The 21,213-nt window shown below is 32.9% G+C and overlaps 2 protein-coding genes across 4 annotated transcripts in view; one reads left to right on the top strand and one right to left on the bottom strand.

Annotated features, from left to right (window-relative positions):
• Positions 1 to 8,260, top strand: part of LOC111044310 (carbonic anhydrase 2) — a 73,917-nt gene extending 65,657 nt beyond the window's left edge. For all 3 annotated transcript variants that reach the window (XM_039434862.1, XM_039434861.1, XM_039434860.1), the window contains exons 5-8: positions 2,566 to 2,704; positions 3,616 to 3,721; positions 4,464 to 4,691; positions 6,485 to 8,260. In XM_039434862.1, coding sequence (XP_039290796.1) covers positions 2,566 to 2,704; positions 3,616 to 3,721; positions 4,464 to 4,691; positions 6,485 to 6,682 — 671 coding nt within the window. In that variant the 3' untranslated portion in view covers positions 6,683 to 8,260. The remainder of the gene's footprint in view (positions 1 to 2,565; positions 2,705 to 3,615; positions 3,722 to 4,463; positions 4,692 to 6,484) is intronic.
• Positions 8,261 to 12,079: 3,819 nt separating this feature from the next.
• Positions 12,080 to 19,009, bottom strand: LOC111044311 (trypsin). Its single transcript, XM_022329411.2, has 7 exons — positions 18,661 to 19,009; positions 17,979 to 18,055; positions 16,239 to 16,336; positions 15,593 to 15,740; positions 14,790 to 14,894; positions 14,155 to 14,325; positions 12,080 to 12,552 (listed from the first exon to the last, which is right to left on the bottom strand). The coding sequence occupies exons 1-7, from the start codon at positions 18,719 to 18,721 to the stop codon at positions 12,325 to 12,327; spliced, it is 888 nt and encodes a 295-aa protein (XP_022185103.2). The 5' UTR covers positions 18,722 to 19,009; the 3' UTR covers positions 12,080 to 12,324.
• Between the last annotated feature and the right edge of the window lie 2,204 nt (positions 19,010 to 21,213).

Below are 21,213 nucleotides of genomic sequence, written 5' to 3'. Positions count from 1 at the left end.
ATGAACTCTCCAATTAGCTTGTAGGTTCACTACCTGCCATCTAGGACTTTTTTCCTGCATCGGAGATAAAACAATTTAGTCATACTTTAAATTACCTGGATCATCTTGAATGTTATTCCTATTCTGGGAGCAAGCTATGTTCAATGGTTGCATTTCTCTGAGAACAATCGTATTCAATATTTATTTGAATACTTGCCAATAATAAGTATACGCCACACGTACGTACGAGTTCTACCATATATTTATATTAGAATAGAAGAACGGTATGCGGATAGATGCACGATTCATAAACTTAGTAGAGGCCACGAGATGTAAAATGACCCTCAACCCCTCAAACGGTGAGAGTGGCTGGCGTGGTAGGGATGTAGGGGTGAGAAAGTCTCTCTCATACATCTTCCCCTTTCACTCTGCATGCATACGGCCAGTGTGGAAATTGTTCGAAGTGAGGGTACCGGCTGCCCAGAATCGAACGAACCAACCAAACTTATAATAGCTTACGATCATCCTTTAAATGAATAAGTAATCCATGATTTCTCACCTTTAAATAAGAATTTCACATTCTAGTTCTTGAGTGAGTCAGGCTACTTTGGCAAGGTGAATATCTATGGAACCAATAAAAAGGGTTTCCCTTACGAAGTGAGAAACCACTACGGTACCCACCCTACCGGTAGCTGCAATGAAATATGAATTTCATTTAGCCTCACTATGTACATTCCGCCTTTCTAGTTATTATAGTCCATCTTCCATCCTTACAAATCACAGTTGTTACCTCATATTATTTGTAAATTATTGTCAATGAATAAAATAAATTGAGGAGTATTCAATACTTTCCAAAAATATAATAGGGTAAGCACTATAAATTATAACTACTAGATGATCGATTTTATATGTGGTTATACATTGGAATCAAATGAAAATTTCAATTACACCTTCATTCCCGATAGAACAGTGTTCCACACTTACAACAAATAAAGATATTAAACCATTAATTATCCTTAATCATGTTTCTCATCAAGATGATCTCTGAGCAATTTCACTTCTAAAATACAGTCCAAACTAGTACAGATCACCTTTTCAAAATGATAGATCTTTCAATTGAAATGAGTCAGCAATCAGAAGGAAAATTACATAACATATAGAAGCGCATTGATGAAAAGTTTCTTCTTTTATGTTGCATACTTAAGAACTATAAACTTATCCTCATAAATAATACGATAATACAAATGTTGCATAATAATAGATGGAACATCATAGGCTTTACAATCGCATAATAGGTAGTGGTCATTTAACTCATTTTATTTGTCCTTGTTTTTATCCTATTCTTCGGATCAATTTGAAAATATAATGTATAGGCCACATCTATTACATAGATAGATAGCACTTGTGAGTTAGATGTATAGTCTTGAAGGTTATAGTGATAGCTTGTGAATAAGATGGCTCTTGATTGGAGAAGAATTGGCGTACAGAAAATTAGAGGTTTCTAGATGAAAAGGATAAGCCAGATGTAGATAGTTATTTTCAAGCTAAGAGAAACCTCAATTCTACTTTCAACTCATCATAATACAGACATTTACAAAAATTATTCTAGACCGTCCATGCTTGACCTCATTTGATTCATGGTTGAAAGGTTGATACCTCTTATCTACCTATCTACCTTCCTAAGGAGATTGTACTTTTTATAATTTCCTATGTCAATAAAACTAGAAAATGGAATATATTTTCCAGTTATGATGAAGATAATACAGTACCGTAGCCTACTAACTATTCCGTTTATTCTATGACATTACAATGAATCAATAAGATTTCTATTAGCAGATATCTCTATTTAGATTATACTACATATACATATACATTTGGTACATATATGCTCGAACAAAATAATTATGTATTCCTCGTCTTATATATATATATATATAATATATATATATATATATATATATATTATATATATATATATATATTATATATATATATATTATAGACTTATATAGACTATATATTAAAGTTTCTCTATAATTATTGAAGATTCCAATATTTTGATATTCAATAGTAAAATTTGGTTTGAATTCTTCTTTTGAAAACAATCTCCACTTTCTTATTAGATGAATATTTCGAATATCCTTTATCAAAAACTAATCTTGAGTCATTTTTTTCATTTCCCTTTTCTTATCTTATCATAATATTCTCATCCTCATCAAATCATTCTATTGTTATACGTATTTCCCACCCTATGAATTGTCCATAATAATTGCAATTCACAAAACATGCTCTCCCACTTTTGTAGCATTTTTATTATTCAAGAAAAATTACAAATATTGTAGAGAATTACAAGAGTTATTGTTTGCATGCTTCAAGATTTCCAACTTTAAAAGTTTTCAACTCTTATTGTAGGTTCTAATTGTCACATTTTCATTCTTTCATTGGAATTCCATATCCTCTGAATTTGGAGTTATGAACTGATATCCTCTTTCATGAATTCTCCAATAATATTATTTTCTCCTTCCATACCTTCTTATGTCACTTCGAATACTAGTATTTACAATGAATTTTCTATAATTTGTCTAGTACTTCTCGAGCTGGACAGATCGTCGGAATTCCAGGTGTCGGGAGGCCCTCTGCGTGGAGACTACTCATTTGCTCAACTGCACTTTCACTGGGGTGTCAACGACTCTGTCGGCAGTGAGGATACTATCAACAATCACAGGTAACTATCGATCAATCAATCAATCAAGTGTGATTCTTCAAGTATAATGAAATGCTTCATTAAATAATGAGAAATGTCTTGGAACGCACGATTTTAGAGAATCAAATCTCAAATAGCATGAGTTAATATTTACCAGTACTATCGAAACATCATTTCATAGAGGCTTCTCCTACATTGTACAAAATGAAATACTGTACATGAATGAAGGGTTAATTGGTCGTGAGATGAGTCGCACATTATGATTTTGACATAATTTGATTGATGGCGAAAAAATTACACTCACATTAACAAGTCATTTTCCTATTTTATTAAGTTAATTTGAATGATTGATTGCCTTCCATTGAATGAAATTCAAATATTTATTATTCCTTCAAGTATTTACAGTGATACATGAAAAAACTCATATTACGGAGTTCCTCCACAAAGACTAAATGTCTGCGTGTGGAGGAGAGTTCTATAGACAACACAAGCAGTGACAACATGAAATAATTATAATAGAAAATATAAGCTTCAGAATAGAATAATGATAATAATGGATTAAATACAAATTCAAATAATAATTAATAAATAAAATATAAAAAATAATACTAACCAAAATTGGGATTGATTTTATTTCTTGAGCAGGCCAAGAAATCCCAGGGAATGAAGGTGGCTGTGAGTTCGCGTCCTGTAATGCTGTATTTACTTCATAATGTAATGAATTGATTGAGAGGAAAAAGTCAATATGATAAATCTTTTAATAGTTCTGGCTTTCTGATAGTTATCGGATATAACGTGTGAGGAGCAGAGCTTCGGCCAAGTGGAATCTCCATTATTCTGATTCCACTAAAGTTTTCAATGTTTTTTCTTCAATTTCTATTCCTCCTTTAAATTTATTGTTTAGTTGATAAACTGTTTTATTATGTTTGTAGTTATTCTATGGAATTGCACATGGTATTCTACAAGACAAAGTATGGCGATGTTGATAATGCTATCAAACACAAGGATGGCCTTCTTGTTTTGGCAATTTTCTATGAGGTGAGTTAATATTGTAAATAAATAATTGAATAATATTTGTCACTAGAAAATGAACATGAATTTATAAATTCATCAATGACATCTTATTATTATTTCTCGATAAGTTGAATATGCATGCGTCCATGAGTAAAAACTCTATAAAGTTTCAACTTATAACTCTTTAATAGTTGGTGGAAGTAAACATAAAATTAGAAAATAGAATTGATTGATGATTCCTAATCAACTGTTAAAAAATCTGTATTATGTTTATCATTATATAATATTATTATAAATTTCAAATTGGATTGTCACGCTGTATATGAAGTTTGAAAGGATTGCCATTGCAAGATCAACTGCGGGATTCTTGAATAAAATTCAACTTCATTATCATAAATACATATAATATAGATCTCAAGAAATAAAAATTCAAGTACCCTTTTTTTGAACTGTTTACTTGATAATGACATAAATGTCGAAACTTGTAGTAAGTAAACAATTTTTTTAAAAAAGGGTATTCGGATTTTTCAAAATTTAAGAGTAGCTCTAACAAAAAGGTAATATATATATATATATATAATATATATATATATATATATATATATATATATATATATTATATATATATATATAATATAGAATATAGTGTTGAAGTTAGATCACTTACAGCAACCTTACCTGTGGGGCTGTTCAATGTAAAACAATTTTATTATTAGGGTAAATTATAAAAAATGTTAGTGGTGGAATTATACTATTCTGATTATAGGCAGGGCACTTGGACAACCTAGTCTATTCAGAGATAGTGGACTCGCTGAAGAAAATCGAATACCCGAAGATGAGTGTGATGCTGCACAAAGGGTTCACCCTCAAGGATTTCCTGCCCTCGGATGTGGAGCACTATTTCACCTACAACGGGTCACTCACCACGCCACCCTGTCTTGAGGTCGTCACCTGGATCGACTTCAAGCATCCTACACGACTTTCACACAAACAGGTAACAACCTAACAGAAATAAACGGGTTGAAAACCAATAGGAACCGGTAAGAGGATAATCAATAAGGTGATGGAAACTTATAATTATTAACTATGACTATAGAAATAGCATTCCGTCATGAAATAACCAATTAATTGGACTTTATTAAGATCCGAATCCTAGATAATTCAGCGTACAATATTCATATTTCGAGAAAAAATTAACAAATATAACATTTCTGGTGCCTTTGAGTGAGCTTCTGAACCTACTGAAAAATATAAGGACACTAATTGGATCTACCTTTAAAAAATCGCTCAAGTTATTTGTTTGTCCATTATTCTTAGTATCACCGTCTCTCAGGTTATCCTGGATTGTACTTGATTTATGTGACTAGGATGAGAGCAGGAAGTGCAACAATTATAGGTATTGTTTCTATTCAAGATTTTCGTACTGCTCTAACGGCCGGTAAGAAAAACAATGCTATTTGAGGTGTCCTTGAATTTAGATTCCTGTACACGGTTGGTCAAATGAGATAAAATAATTCATGGATGAAATTTCATTCTTTAAACAATGGTAATTCAGCAGGAATTTTTCGGGAACATCATAGCACCTTTATGATTATAATAGGCAAGATATAGTAATTTAAACGTGATTATACGTCTATATTTAAATTGAGTTAGTATGAATTTCTCATTTGAAACTCAATAAATTTCTTCTATTTACAAATCACTAGTATTTGAGTTTCCTACTGAGTATTTCTCGGGAAGTTTCTATTAAAAATATTTTCAGTAACTGAGTATTAAAAATGAGTAATCCAGATCATTAGGTATCATCATTTAAGGGCCATACCTATCAGTTAGGGGCCCCATACACTAGCGAACTTGGGTCGGCGAACTTGGTTCTTGTGAGCCAAGTTCCCCAGTGTATGTGGAAAATTTGCGAACCGCGAAACAAATTCGTGACGAACTTGGTCTTCAATCTGGATTAAAAACTTCGTTCGGTTCGTCCGCCAGGGCGATATATTCTATCTATATATTCAATATATTTTCTTCTCACAGCAGCGTCGAACTTTGAAACACTCATCTCTAGACCCCGAAAGACACTTGGCTCTCCCCACTACAGTGTGTGGGCAAATCCTACACGAACTTGGTTCCCCGAACCAAGTTGGCCGATCCAAGTTCCCTAGCTTATGGGGCCCTTTACACTCTGTCTTTATATTGTTTTTTAGAAAACTAAAAGAATTATTTTTCTTTGTGTTTCATTGAAGTAATATCAGGCTTGTTATCAAAATCCTATAAAGAGGTTTAGAATTGTCACTGCCACTCTATTATTCCCTACTTGATAGTTCTGCGACTCCAACTAATTACAAATTTCATTGTCTCATTTATACCACCAGCAACAATCGTTATAACTATGATGTTATGTATTTAATATTAAGTCAATTAGAAGTAAAAAATTGATGTAGCAACCAAAACTAGGTTTTTATCAACTCTTGTTCAGTATTGTGAAATCCATATTCACATTTCATTCAAATGATTTATTCAATTCAAATAATCTTATAACTATTATTAAACTAGTTTTCTTTGTTACACCAATATCAGTCTCTTGTAACCATTGTCATGGTTGTAACGATTACAAAACTTTCCGTTTTTGAAACTAGTTTTGGTTGTTACAACCATATAAATTTCTTGTAACCACTGTGGTTGTGACGTTTATAAGTCTTTTAATTCCATGAATTGTATAGATTGTCGACGGAGAACCATCCAAACTTCTGTTTTAAAATTGATTGAATTTGCACGTTTGATTTGTTGCAGCTAGGTGAGTTCAGAAAGCTGAGATCGAATGCCGGATATCTGACGCACAATGCCCGCCCGGTCCAGCCACTGTCAGGCAGACAGGTCTACTACAACATCGGCGGCTACAAAGACAGTGCTACCAACCTCCACTCGTCCAAAGCACAGTTCGCAACCCTGCTAGTCGCATTCTATATTGCCATTCACAATCTATTTTAAGAAACATTTCGGACCAAAGCTATGTAATAATATATTGTTACCAAAACTCTACAAAAATACACACCATGGACTAGTGTGTGATATAATATATTTTATAGTTGCAACACATGTTTGTTGTGTAGAGTGGTTGATAACCTATGGTTCTCCGAAACCAGAGATTTGAAGAATAGGTAATTATGTTGTGATTGTACAATGGGTAGGTGCTAAAAGTTTTGAGAGAGTTTAATCCGGTTCTGTGTTAACAGAAACTGGACAGGATCAAACAGTAGATGAGAGTTCAATTTCTTGGACTCGATGGAATATACGTTTTAATAGATTAATGTAGGCGGAGAAATTGATTTTATTAACTCCAACAAGAGATGCTGTAGATATTATGACGTAAACTTATTTCCCACCCGATATTTTTGAGAACACTCAGAGGTTGGGAATGTCAAAATGTTCATCTACAAAAAATAAAAAAAAGAAATGCAAAACTTGAATGTTTTGATGAATTTTTAATTACATAGAGTAGTGAAATATTATACAGGGTATAAAACACGTATTTGGTGTTTATTGAGCCACTTAGTATAGCAACCGGCTAGTTTTTAAGAGACATTCAAAAAATACTTTAGGACTACTCCTCATAAACTTGGAGTTTTTTAAAATCAATCCTATTAATCGTATCGTTTACTGGAATCACATTATATTAATTTACTAATTCAATTTTAAGCGGAAATGAACTAATGTAAATTTATGACTTATTATTTTTATGACCAATCCATGCAAGACCATGAGTGTCATATCAGTAAAGTTCTCCAAAGATGAATGAGTTATCCTTGAAATAGTGGTAAATTAAAATACCTACTTGCATTGAATTTTTCTGTGTTTTGCACCATTTAGCCTACCAATATAGAACTCAATGATTGAGTTTTTCAATTATTCTTAATGCTTTAGTCAAAATTTGTTACGGTACGGAATAAATTATTATGATGGTCAATCATCAGGATATCAATAAGCACTTTTAATACATGTATAATATTAGTTGAATTTGAGTTGAGAAGTTTCTAAACTTTTTTATTCACCTTGTGAATTTCTGAAAGTAAAAAATCTTCTATTTCCGGTTGGATAAGTTCAAACATAAAAAGGTTCAACTTTTTATTCTTTCTTCAAAGAGCTATTGTAAATATATTATTATTCATATTTCTATCTCATATATAAAGAAAACTCATCATTAAATCGAATATCTCGTTCTCTACCTAACATAGAATACCTAGTTCTATGATAATAATTAGTATTGTCTCTAATGTTGTGCCTTTATTATCTTCTCTCAACTCATACTACTGTAGGTACTTCTATCATTGTTAGCGTAGACGCCGTAGGCAAAACACCGTAATCTCATTACTCCTATTTGAGTCCATTATACTAGATTTTCATTTAATGTAATCAGTCCACAGTAAGTTCTAAATACCATGAACTTCATAAAAGTTAGGAAAATCTAGCGTTTAAAATTATTATTGTGATAAATTTTAGAATAGTTAGTTTATCATTTTGTACTGTTATTATTGATGTGTGGAATAAATTTGCTTTCAATCATGTGAATATGGATTTTAGTTTTCAAATGGTAAAAATTTTATGCCAATTTTATTGGATTCATTAACCTACCCATTTGGCCCTTCTTCATATCATCTATCAAATGTTGAAGTGAAATAGTTGTTGAGACCTACACCGCAAATGACAGAATTAGTCATGAAATCTTCTTTTGTCCCATAAAGTTAAAAAATCAAAATGCGTATAGCCAACTATAATAAACTAGTAGTTCTGTGAACAGTAGACCTCACGCAGTATTCTCATCCACAAGTACCTGATTGAAACTATAGACCTTATGGAAATACAGCAATAGACTGGCTTCTCCACACATCTGTGTAATCACTTGTCAGCTGATTTATGATGAATAATTCTATAGTCTGATTTTTACTCCAATATTGGCGTATGAAGGAGGCTCGTTTTTTCTTTTATATTATCCTTGAAATGCAAAATTTCCAAAAACCTTGTATATACGTCGACGCGCAATTAAAAAAGGAACATACCTGTCAAATTTCATGAGAATCTATTACCGCGTTTCGCCGTAAATGCTCAACATATAAACATTTAAACATTAAGAGAAATGCCAAACCGTCGACTTGAATCTTAGACCTCACTTCGCTCGGCCAATTATGACAAGATTAAAGTCGACGGTTTGGCATTTCTCTTAATGTTTAAATGTTTGAATGTTTATATGTTGCGCATTTACGGCGAAACGCGGTAATAGATTTTCATGAAATTTGACAGGTATGTTCCTTTTCTAATTGCGCGTCGACGTATATACAATGTTTTTGGAAATTTTGCATTTCAAGGATAATATAAAAGGAAAAAGGAGCTTCCTTCATACGCCAATATTAGAGTAAAAATCAGACTATAGAATTATTCATCACTAGCCGTCAGGCTCGCTTCGCTCGCCATATCCGTCTAGCCAGGGGGCTCCGCCCCCTGGACCCCAGACTGGATCGTCCAAGAATGAGATGAGCAGGCTCGCTTTGCTCGCCTGCATTTTTCATTTGAGCATTTTTATCATAATGTTGGTACGATCCAGTCGGGGGTCCAGACTAAACGTCTGGCTAAACGGATTTGGTGAGCGGAGCGAGCATGACGGCTATTCCCAGGAATAGCTCTGATTGAAGTAGCAGTGCCCAATCAATTTTTCCTCGATGAATGCATTTCAATCTTCAGCTTGGTGCCAACCTAACAAAGTCAACTCAACTTAATGCCAACCTGACAAAATTATTAATTTAGTTACCAGTTAACAACTGTTTGAAGAGGTACTCTCTCTAGATTATAGTTCTATATTAACATATGGTATGGACATTTTTCAAATAATTAATAGAATAAGAAGAATATACATGCTAAAAGACGAACTTTAAACCCTTAAAAACCACCCTTAGAGTTAAAATATTGCCAAAAGATTTCTTAGTTCGCCTCTAAAGGGCCAACTGAACACATACCTACCGTACCAAATTTGAACGTTTTTGGTCCGGTAGATTTTCAGTTCTGCGAGTGAGTGAGTCAGTCAGTCAGTGAGTGAGTGCCATTTCGCTATTATATTATATATAGATAAATCAGCTGACAAGTGATTACACAGATGTGTGGAGAAGCCAGTCTATTGCTGTATTTTCATAAAGTCTATAGTCTCAATCAGGTACTTGTAGATGAGAATACTGCGTGAGTTCTACTGTTCACAGAACTACTAGTTTTAAGAGAAACTTAAAAATGGATTAAACATCTAAAACTAGTTCTTTTTGTATTTCTTAAAAACAAGTTTTTAAAAAAGCTACTATGGAACTATTTTTTCAACTATCATTTATTGATTATATTATATTAATATGTGCAATGTAGTATTATTACTATTATTTTGTGCAATAACTATGTGGCATATAAGAACCAAATATATATTAGCACCTTCTAAAAAGATACACACTTAATATATTCCATAATATCATTCTAATAAACAGAACTAAATTTATTAGATTAATCTTTAATTAGGAAGAGCGGAGAAAAATTTGTTCCAGAGTATTATCACTTTTCTCTTATTTCTGAAAAAAAATCAGGTGATAATGTTTATTTGAAGCAGTTTCAATTATTACTCTCAGGTATAAATTTTCACACAATTTTCCAGTAAGGTTAATTACAAAAACATACAACTTTTCCAAGTTCAATCAAAATTCCAGTTTTACTAAATATTTCAAAGTGCATTGTAAAGAAATATTTTATACGCTTCAGAGTCGCTTGAATTTTGATTTTATTGCATTCAAGAGTTGCTGAAAAACATTCTCTCAAAAATATTTAAATACCTCTCACAAATAAAACATGTCAACAAACATCACAATAGTAAAGCCATGGAAACTGAAAAGGGGAAGCGATCAGAAACAAATGGTCGACATAAATCTGAGTGAAAAATCAATGAAAAAAGTACTCAGCTACTTCACCTTTGAAGAAATGCTAACATTAAGATTGGTTTCTCACTCTTTCAACCACGTAGTAAGTAAAATTTTGAATAAAGAATTTGAAAATCTGGGTGATAAAATTGACACTGCATTAAATGAAACATCAAAACTGTTGAAAAAAGACTTTTTAGAGCACAACACAATTAGGCATTTTAAAATTTTGTATTATTTGCGAGCTGAATATAATGTGATGAAAGCTGCAATGCAGAAATACATGGACAGCTATTTGGTTGCCTTTACTGGTGGCAGTATTTTAGATTGTTTTCATAAAATACTAGGAAGTGGTTCTAGAAAAGTGCGGGAAGGTAGTGAATATATGAAAATTTTCCACTTGGTTGAAGTTTACTTGAATAATTTTAGTATGAAAGTGAATGAACTGATAGAGTTGAAGGATAAGAAAAACTGGAGAGACTGTTTTGGATTAAAGGTTGTTGATATCCTGGACTGTGGACTAGAGTTTGGACGAAGTATTCAATACTCTCAAGGGCCTGACTGTATCTACTTAGAGGGAGAATATCATGGAAGAGATGTTAATTTGTTTGAGGATTTGCCAGACATGAATAAACAACATATGAATGATTTGGAAATTAAAAGTTTCCTGCAAATGATCAGAAACAACGTACGTTGGAGTAATCTACTCTACTGCATCAAACAAGAAACAAGCGAGCTAGCCCAGGATTACTTCACACCCTTTCAGAAAATCATATCTAATTCAAGTCTGACATTCAAAAAAGATCCCACCAAAGTAATAAGTCAGCGAGATAAGGATCTTTTGTATATTTTCACTTTGAAATGTTCAAAAGACGATTTGCCGCCAAAAGTTGTGAAAATGTTGAAAGATAATTTGAGCGAAAATGTTTATGATTGGTCAGCACCAAGAAAATCAAACATAGACTCTCCCAGTGAGTTCAACTTGATGATCAAGATGAGAACAAAGACAGAGGAGGGTGCCGTTAATGAGAAAGTTATCAAATTCTACCATGTTGGAGATGAATGTGTATCATCCGAATTCAATAAACTCATATCGGCGCTGAGATAAATCACTGTTCACTCCTAAATAACAATTTTACAAATAAATTCTCTAGGAACATTCTCTTTAATTTTTTTTGTTTTTGTAAAAGCTTTTGAGAAAAGCTCTTGGAATTACATACTATATCATCAAGATCTGTACTTTGTAATTATTATTTTCCTTGAACTAAAACATTTCATTAATAATAATTGTTCTAGAATATAAATAGAGTCACACATCAATATTGCCAATATTGCGAGTAATGTTGTAGTTTGTAGATGACATTATATCATATAGATGATGTCAAGATTACAATCGGCAATCATTACATGAAAAGTGGAAAGGATTTTTCAAATTGTAATTAAAACATGATTCATAAGAAGAAGAATTTATTAAAAATATTAATATAATATTTTTAAATAATTTATGCTCACTAAAAATACATAGAAAAATTTATTTAATAAATAAATGAACACAACTCTAGTCTTAAGTCTGGAAAATCAAACATATATATCCAGAGTTGTACAATATAAAATATTAGAAAAATTATTCTCACTTTGCAATATGTAAAGAGGTTTTTGTGGTTTCTTTCTCGTATGAGAAATAGGAAATCTGAATTATATGACAAATATTAATGAGATTATAGAGAGAATAGCTAGAGTAGCTGAAGAAGGGTCCAAGGAGGTTCGACTGCTGCCGCTAATCGCCAAGTGCTTGTTGATCCAGTCCGAGTAATGGGACACATTGGTGTAGACTCCAGGGAAGCCCTGGGTGGCGCACCTGTAGCCAAACGAGACTATGCCAGTCAGAGTGTGATTGCAGACTAGAGGTCCACCCGAGTCACCCTGCAACCACAAACATAACATTGAATTGTTGTGAAACAAATAAAATCAACACTTATCATATCCACATAACTGATGGCGATTTTTGTCTTAATATGAACGATCTAAGAATAAAAAATAACTTATTCATTTCAAATAAAGCAATATTGAGTGGCTCATGTCCACTGACAGAGGGTACCTTGGGACCAGCACATTTTGGAAATAAAGGGTTCCAACATAAGGCGGGGGACACACGAACGGTTTTTTGCCGGCCGGTTTTTTTGCCGGGTGAAGTGCAAAAGACACAGGAGGGCATGGAGAAGAACACACTTAGCCGGGCCGGCTAAAAACCGGACCCGGCGAGAAAATCAGCCGGCGGAACAGCCGGCTATTCTCTACTTCGCCAGGCCGGCTGTTTCGCCGTCCAGCAGGTAGGAGGGCATTGTACATGGGGATGAACACACAGTTCGGCAAACAGCCGGCCGGCCCTGCCCCTACATCTACCACTCGTAGTTAAATTACATTAGCCTCTCTCATTTATTTATTGTAAGATCTCAAAATTGAGTGTTAACAATTATTATATGTTTATATATATGTTATGTCCATTATACAGGGTGTTTACAAACTCCCTACCAATATTCTTGGGCATTGTTCCTGAGTAAAAACATATCTAAATATCATATTTAAATTGTCCAGAAGTCTTCAGTTTGTTTTATGAATTTGAAAAATTTTAATAAATTTGTGGTAGCTTTGTCTAGTTGTTGATGCATAGATGATTGTGCAAAGTTTCAATTTCGTATGTTCAACCATTATTTAGGCGGAAAAAAGTGAAAAATCAAAATGACCGCTGTCTGAGTAACTGAAGACTTGCGGACAATTTGAATATGATATTTAGATATGTTTGTTAGCTTGGAACAATGCCCTAGAGTATTGGTAGGGAGTTCTCAAACACTGTATGATCTGTAACATTCAACATATCATTGCATTTTATTGTAAAATGTACTTGTTTTGTGAAATTTGACTTCTCAAGTTTCTAAATAGCCGCCATTTTAAAACTTTTTATAAAAAATCCGCCAAAGTTAAATCATTCCCTCTTTCTCCTGTGATGGAGCAAACATAGCACAGCCAACTTGACAGTACCATTGCATAAATGCGACTGAGAACCTGTAAGAACATTAGAAATATTCTGTTATTATTGCTGCCGTGTCCGGCGACCGTCGAACGGCAGTTGCAGTGTGTTCTGGTATTCAACCGGCGCCGGATCCGGTGAAACAGCCGGCCCGGCAGTTTTGCCGTGTGGTGTGTCCCTGGCCTAAGAGAGGATGGCTCTTCTCAGTTAGATCAGGTGTCTCCGACAGGAGTTTGGATATTGTTCTTCAAGAAAAAGGCGTTGATCACAAAGAATTAGCAATTCAGTTTCAGGCCTATTTCACCTATATAAATATTTATTCCATATACTTAATAAATATTTTTAATCAGATTTCAAAGTTAAATTATTACTTCAATCAGGAAAATATGAAATTCAAGTTTTTATTTGTTGGCAGAAGCGTTATTTGAACCTGTTTGCTGTAACATTCATTAAATTTAATTTGGAGATTATTTTACTGGTTGAAGCTTGAGACTGACCTGGCAAGCATCACTGGAGAAATTCTCGCCAGTGGCGCAGATCATGGTGTCGTGGTTGATGGTGTTGTTCTTTTTGGAGCGTTCCGTGTAATTCTTGGCGCACTGGTGCGTCGACACCAACGACACGTTCGCCGCTTGCAGGTTGATCGGCAATTTCGACGAATTGAAGCCCTGTCATCGCCAAAAACAAGTCGATGTTAGTAAACGTCGTCTATAACTTCGTAATTTTATTAATTAATTATAAGTGGTTACTTCATCTAATGAATTTATTATGGCAATCAAAATGGGCTACAAAAAGGAAGTTAAGACAAAGTGTTGCAACACTATTTTATTCATCCCACACAAAAAAAAACACTTATAGAATAGCTTACTCCAAATCAATCAGTCAATCATTTATTAATTAATACAATTATTACAATGGTCTATGTCTATAATAATGGAGGAATTCTAAAAATCTGTTCAACTCCGGGCCTATACCAAAATTTTTGTAGGCCTACGATAGCAATTTAATAATCAGTAGGCTACTTGATTGTCGTTGAATAAATAATATGAATTACGAGAGTAATTTCTTCAAATTAAATTTAAATTATTAAAAAGGTATTTGTTATCTAGAAATTATTAAAAATTTGACTTACTAGGACTCCCCAGCCGCTAACAATGCATTCTGTGCCATGATGAAATTTCCTTCTTGCCAATTTTATGGGTTGAATGAATTCATCCAGTATGAAGCTAGGTGTTACCTGGAAAAGATCATTTCAAATGTGACAATTGATACAGCAGTTTGGTAATTGTTTGAAATGTAGAGATGGAGATTTTTGCTGACCCATTAATAAACAAGACGCCAAATCTTTCAGGATAATTAATAGAAATAATTAGAGTAATCATAAATAATTGCCTGCCAAATTGGTCTTGTGGTATGGTCGTTATTCGTTCATTTATCTATCCATTGTACAAAATCACTCATCATTGAAATGATATTGGGAGATGAACAGCTGACAATCCTTCAATATGCCTCTCCCAAATTTAGATTAATACCAGTCCACCATCAATCTGCTACTAGCACTGCCTTGTCGTGGGTTCAAATCCCGCCTGTACGCATGGGCAAGTAGAAAAGATACTATGTAGGCATCACCCACAGTCAAAAATGAATAAAAATAAAAAGTAATGGGCTCTCAGTACTTCGATTATCAAATAAAAAAGTAAGTAATTTTTTAATAGTAATATAAAGAGTAATTTATAATAGCTCTAAAAGTAATATAATTCAGATCTTCCAATCGTTCAGATCATCAAATCATCAAAACCACATCATGGTGGTTAGAACTAACTTAAGCTATTTGAAAATGTGAGTAAATTGTCCATTGAGCTTGAGCTTATAGGAATGATATCCTCATTTATGTGAGGATTATGTTCAGTAAAAGATGTATCAGCTTGAACTAACCTGGATTATTGCAATATCATTGTTGGGTTGGCCAGAGTTCGTGTAGTTGGGGTGCACAAATACTCGCTTGATTGTGCGCGGAATTTTGTAGGACAGGAAATTTGAGAAACCAGCCACCACAAAATATTGTTCACTATCACTATCAATCCTGAAACAGACGTCAAATCAATTAGTCCAAAGAAATGTATAAATAGAGGAAAATTGAATATTTGTTAGGGCACTCATTATTCATTTTAATATTGTCAGTGAAAATTCAAAATAAATTGGGCTATTGTGGAATAATGTTTTATAAACTTGAGACTATTTATGTAAAGAAGTCAGAGGAATAAGCTACTTATTTCATAATAAACGTTTCATGAATTTTTCCAATAGGATTTTTTCATAATCCCATCTTTCATTCGATTTTACATGGATAATCCTTATTTTCGATGTACAAGAAAGTTTTCTATGTCTTTCATGATTCTTATTGAAATGAAGTTACTATTCAATTTGTTTGGTTTCAAATTTCCTACAGGTATATTCTAATGAAATATTAGAGAATATGAGCCATAAATTGAATAATCGCAGTACAATACAACACATTAAATTCTCGTAATAGAAACATTCTGAGCCAAGAATATAGTTGAGAATTGTGGAAGACACTTACTTTGCAGCACAGTGAGCCGCTGTTAGGACCATATTCTTAGATATTAGTGCTCCACCACAAAAATGAGGATATGTCAGCTCTTTGTCGCCAATGGACACCTGAAACAATACGATGCATTCATAAATTGATATAATGATGATAATAATTTATACCGTGCTAGGTCTATCAAAACACTGAATATTATGAGGCTGTATACTTGATATAAAATATATCAAAATAAGTAAACAGTGCAAAATTAATAATAAAGGTAGATCAGATTGAAGGTTTTATCTATATTGGAAATTGTTCAGAATTTTTGTTAAACGTTTTGCGAGTTTAACAAAAATATTACTTTCAGAATAGCAGCTCATTCAATTCTCAAGTGCGCAAAAACAGATAAGAGGAAAGATGGCACATAACAAAAGTTCTCACTCAAGCTAATTTTAAGAAACGACATAACTATATCATTGTACATAAGGTTATCAAAAGCCAAACTTGGCTTCAAGTGAGCTATTTTTACTTTCCTTGCCCTATTACCATAGGTAAGGAAAGTATTGCTTTCCGAAAAAAATTAAGGTACCCCAATTTCTAAATTTCTATATGTATAAGGTCCCCTCAGTCCGAAAAAGTGGTTTTTGGGTATTGGTCTGTATATATATATATATGTGTGTGTGTGTGTGTGTGAATTCAAGATGGCGGCTAAAATGGCGAAAATGTTGTCAAAAACAGGGTATTTCGCGATTTTCTCGAAAACGGCTCCAACGATTTTGGTCAAATTCATACCTAGAAAAGTCATTGATAAGCTCTATCAACTGCAACAAGTCCTATATCTGTAAACATTTCAGGAGCTTTACCCCATCTAGGCAAAGTTTGATTTTAGATTCTCAATATCAGCCTTCATATACAATTTAAACGAAAAATTTCAAGTGGAAAAGATTGAGCATGAAAATCTCTGCAATTAATGTCCTGTAACATTTCCACCTAGAATTGAAAATAAGCTTGAAATCCGAGAAAATGTGATTATTAAATTGCAAACTGTTGGCAACTGTTGGTTCTATTAAATCATTCACTATGAAGATATAGCAGACCTCGTGTGTTTCCAGCGTTATTGACCTATCACCAGCTGTCTCATAACTTTGAATAGTAGACTTGAGATGCGCGAGTACACTAGCGTCAGGTGATCAATTTTCATAACGGCAAGGAAAGTTGTGTGAGTGCGCCACACCAGATTTTTGAAATAACTACTACTATAAATAATTGCATTAATTGTTTCCAAAATAGACCATCTTACACCTTTTGGTGTAAATTCCAGATATTGAAGTACTGTATAAGCGATAATTTGGCGTTGTTTAAACATTTAGAATTATGTAAGATATTCCCATCAAGTGAGGAAAATTATTTATGTCATTTGACAATCGTAAAAATCCAAGCCAAAACTTGCATATTCACCCAGATTAGACTATCCGATCATTAATAGTATATAAATCAGACCGCATAAATCGATGCAGATTGTTTTCACTTTGTTTTAATTTTTTTTTAATAATCATTCACACTGCTATTTTAAAAAGAAGTTTATTTTCATTAATATGCACGAGGCATAAATTCACTTTATTTTTATTTAACAATAGTTGAATTAAATAGTTTGCACTCAACTGTAAACCTCTTGGATAACAGTTCGACAAATTTATGTAAAGGATACAGAATAAGTAACACATACAATGACGTAAGTGATACATTTTTCAAGTTTGATTTGAATGTTACCTGATAAGGGAGCTGTCCCCGCGCCACAGCATGACCATGAACAATCTTCTGGTTTTCATTTTGAGCCACAACTGACACTGGAAAATTAAAATAATATTAATTTTGTAAGAATAATTAACTTTTATACGAACAATTGTATTTCAATTTCCAAATAATCATAGTGGATTAATATTAATTAGAAGTTGAAACTGTCCTATACAATCTTCAAATGAATATTGAAATATAATTCAAAACCTACTGTTACTGGAGGTGAGTTACAATATTATGCTTCTATTTATATTCTCATGCACACAAAATTGGCTTAAATATTTTTTAGACATTTTATACATTGATAGTCGTATCTTTGTTATTGAGTCGTCTACATTAAGGGAGGAAACATATTACTACATTACTACTACCTACATTACTACGGCTAATTTGATCACATGACAGGTTCAAGATTTTTGAAACAATCTATTTTCATTTAGGCTATATACCGTTACTTTTTTAAACAAAAAAATGTAACAATCAAACCACCCTATTTTTTAAATTTTTCACACTAATTTTGGGGTTGGCTAGTACATTGAAAATCAATGCTGGTGCGCAATTAATTTTATAAATATTCAAAATTATAAAAGATTTCAATCACATGCACCATAATTTAAAAAGTGGAATAAAATTTGATAAAAACTTCAATAATTACCTGCTAGAAGATGCTGTAAACTAAATCTGAAGAGTAGAAAAATTGCGTTGAACTTGATCATTATTGCTAAGAGGCTTGCAAGTGTCACGTTTCGAAACAAGTTATCACAGCTCCAGATGCAAAATGCTAAACATTTCAACGTACGCTAGAAATATAAACGCGTGAGATCTTTTTATCAATCTATCTCAGACAGACAAGAGTACTAACCGGTACTCAACCAAACATTCAATCGCAGAATATATGACTAGATAGTGACAGAAGACGAGTGCAAGTGTACACATGCATGGATAAAAAATACAGTAATACTAGAAACCCGTTACACTTCAACAAATTCTAAAAAACCAAGTGTCACTTTCGGTTATTTTACATGACTAAAAAACTGTTTTTGCGGAATTCTACAGACTTTCTGTGTATATTTTTAGAAATTAGCTCACGGTTCAAGGTGTGGCCCGCTCATTTCTATTTTTTGTCGAGCGTGACTCACACGTGGCTTACATAAAAATAACTTGAGTGGATTGGTGATAAAACGAGCTACATTAGACAGGAAATTCAACTGGTTATCATAGGCACTACCGTCTAGACCGGTACTTCAATTATAATAGATACAAAACATTCTATTTTTTAGATTACATGAGATAACATGAATAACTCGAGCACCTCAAGTGTTGATGATGGACATCACTTGGTTAGAAACGCGTCCGTGACTCAACAGTTTATAAAGAACTGGATAGGAATTGTATGAATACTACCATATACATACTTTTTGTATTTGAAAAAAGTACCGTAGTCAAAGACTTGGGTATTATTCAAATATTTGAAGAATTGAAACGTGATTTTTCGATTTCGAGAAAAGTTTTTAATAAATTCATGATGAACAAATATTCATTAGAATTGGGAATTAAAGTCTGGTACATGTTATAATGTGATTGGGAAGTTATAGGCCTAATATGGACTAGCAGGTAACCCGTGCTTTGCACTGGGGAAAATGTTGTGTTGTGAAATGCGCGCGCATCTCCTTATGTTCAGGAAACATTAAAATAGGATAACTATTTATTATTTTGTTAAAATTACGTAGATAATCTTCATCAGTGTTAAAAATTCTTAACAAAAAAGTTTGATTTGTTTCGAACTCGCAATCTTTGATACATGAGCCCCACCTGCTAATATATCAACTACGCTACGGAGTCACTATAGTTGGGCTTTTATTGTGTAAACTTTGAATCTCAAATAATATATATTTGTTTCAATTATAAATTTGGAATTGATTGATAAGTAGCAATGAATAAGCCTATGTCCATCCTCGGTAAATTCAGAATCTTTATGTGAAATTGCAAGTTAATCAGTTCATCAGTTTATAAATGACTAGCGGGTAACCTGAGCTACGCAAGGGTCTACTTTAAAAACTTGACCTACAGAGATCTTGAAGAATTGAAAATAGATCTATAACCATCCTCGGTGGATTGTGAATCTATACACATATCTCTATAATCATTCAAGTTAAAAAATCAACCTGAGGATAGCAACACAGCCGGAAGATCTCGTTGAAAAGTAGGTGTATTTTAAAAACACAAAAGTATAAAAAATAGACTAATTTAGTCCAGTCTCTACTTAATTGAATTTGAAGTGAATCCAAGTTAATAAAATATTCTAATCTAATCGCAGTTTGTGTTAGGATTAAAAATTGATGAGTTGAAAAATATTTACTTGAAATGAGATCCACGCTAAAGCAATACCGTAATTCCAATTAAAAACGTGAGTATAAAAGATCAATATCATGACAAAAAGTGGCTAGACAAGATCGCTCTCATCAATTCCTAAAAATATAGTTTCCACAAGTCATTTTAGAGTTTTCTGAAACAGTTGGTAGAGAGTCAATAAATTTGAATGAGCTAGACACGGTAGGCTTAACATAAAAAAATGACCCAGACAGCAACAATTTGTTTTGAGTACTTGTTAAGTTATCACATAGGAATAACGTGTTGCAAATGTAGACAATTTTTCAAGAGGCCATTTCCGTTTTTTACAAAATTGAAAATTAATTTTTTTAAAAAGAAATTTGCTTCAGTTTATAATGGAAAATGTACTGCATTATTTTATGAAATAATTCTCATAACTGTTAGACTGGATCTAGCTTTATTAGAATTCATGCAAACAACTTTGGGTGTTATGATACAATACCGTAATTTATTCTTCAATATATGGAGTTCATGAAATTCCATCAAACTGAAATTAATTAGTCATGTATTTCCAATCAATCAGATGCATGGAATGCAATGAAAAGTTAGAATTATCGAAGATGCTGTGTAAATTTTAATATTTACTCAAAACAAATAACCTACGCCGGGGATTGTGAGTCATAATCAGAAAGATGTAATAATCATGGTTGAAATTCAGTGTTAATTGAACAAGCGTTAGTGAGTTCTCACTTTTGACTTAGACGGGCTACACACTGGTGTCGCAAGACACGCGTCTTTTCCTTTAAAACAACAGCAAAACCAGCTCTGTACCTTGTTTAATAAGATTTATATGAATTTTCAAAGTTGTAAAGTACTT

Source organism: Nilaparvata lugens, chromosome 8 (assembly GCF_014356525.2).
Source record: "Nilaparvata lugens isolate BPH chromosome 8, ASM1435652v1, whole genome shotgun sequence".
Classification (NCBI taxonomy): Eukaryota; Metazoa; Arthropoda; class Insecta; order Hemiptera; family Delphacidae; genus Nilaparvata; species Nilaparvata lugens.
This window is presented reverse-complemented; position numbering and strand designations above follow the sequence as displayed.

Bases quoted from the DNA above. Each gene is read 5' to 3' on its own strand.
- LOC111044311 (XM_022329411.2), bottom strand. From the start codon at position 18,721: ATGATCAAGTTCAACGCAATTTTTCTACTCTTCAGATTTAGTTTACAG. The intron at 15,741-16,238 runs GTAAGTGTCTTC...CGTCTGTTTCAG, and splicing joins GCGGCTCACTGTGCTGCAAA to GATTGATAGTGATAGTGAAC. The intron at 14,326-14,789 runs GTAAGTCAAATT...TGGCGATGACAG, and splicing joins TTAGCGGCTGGGGAGTCCTA to GGCTTCAATTCGTCGAAATT.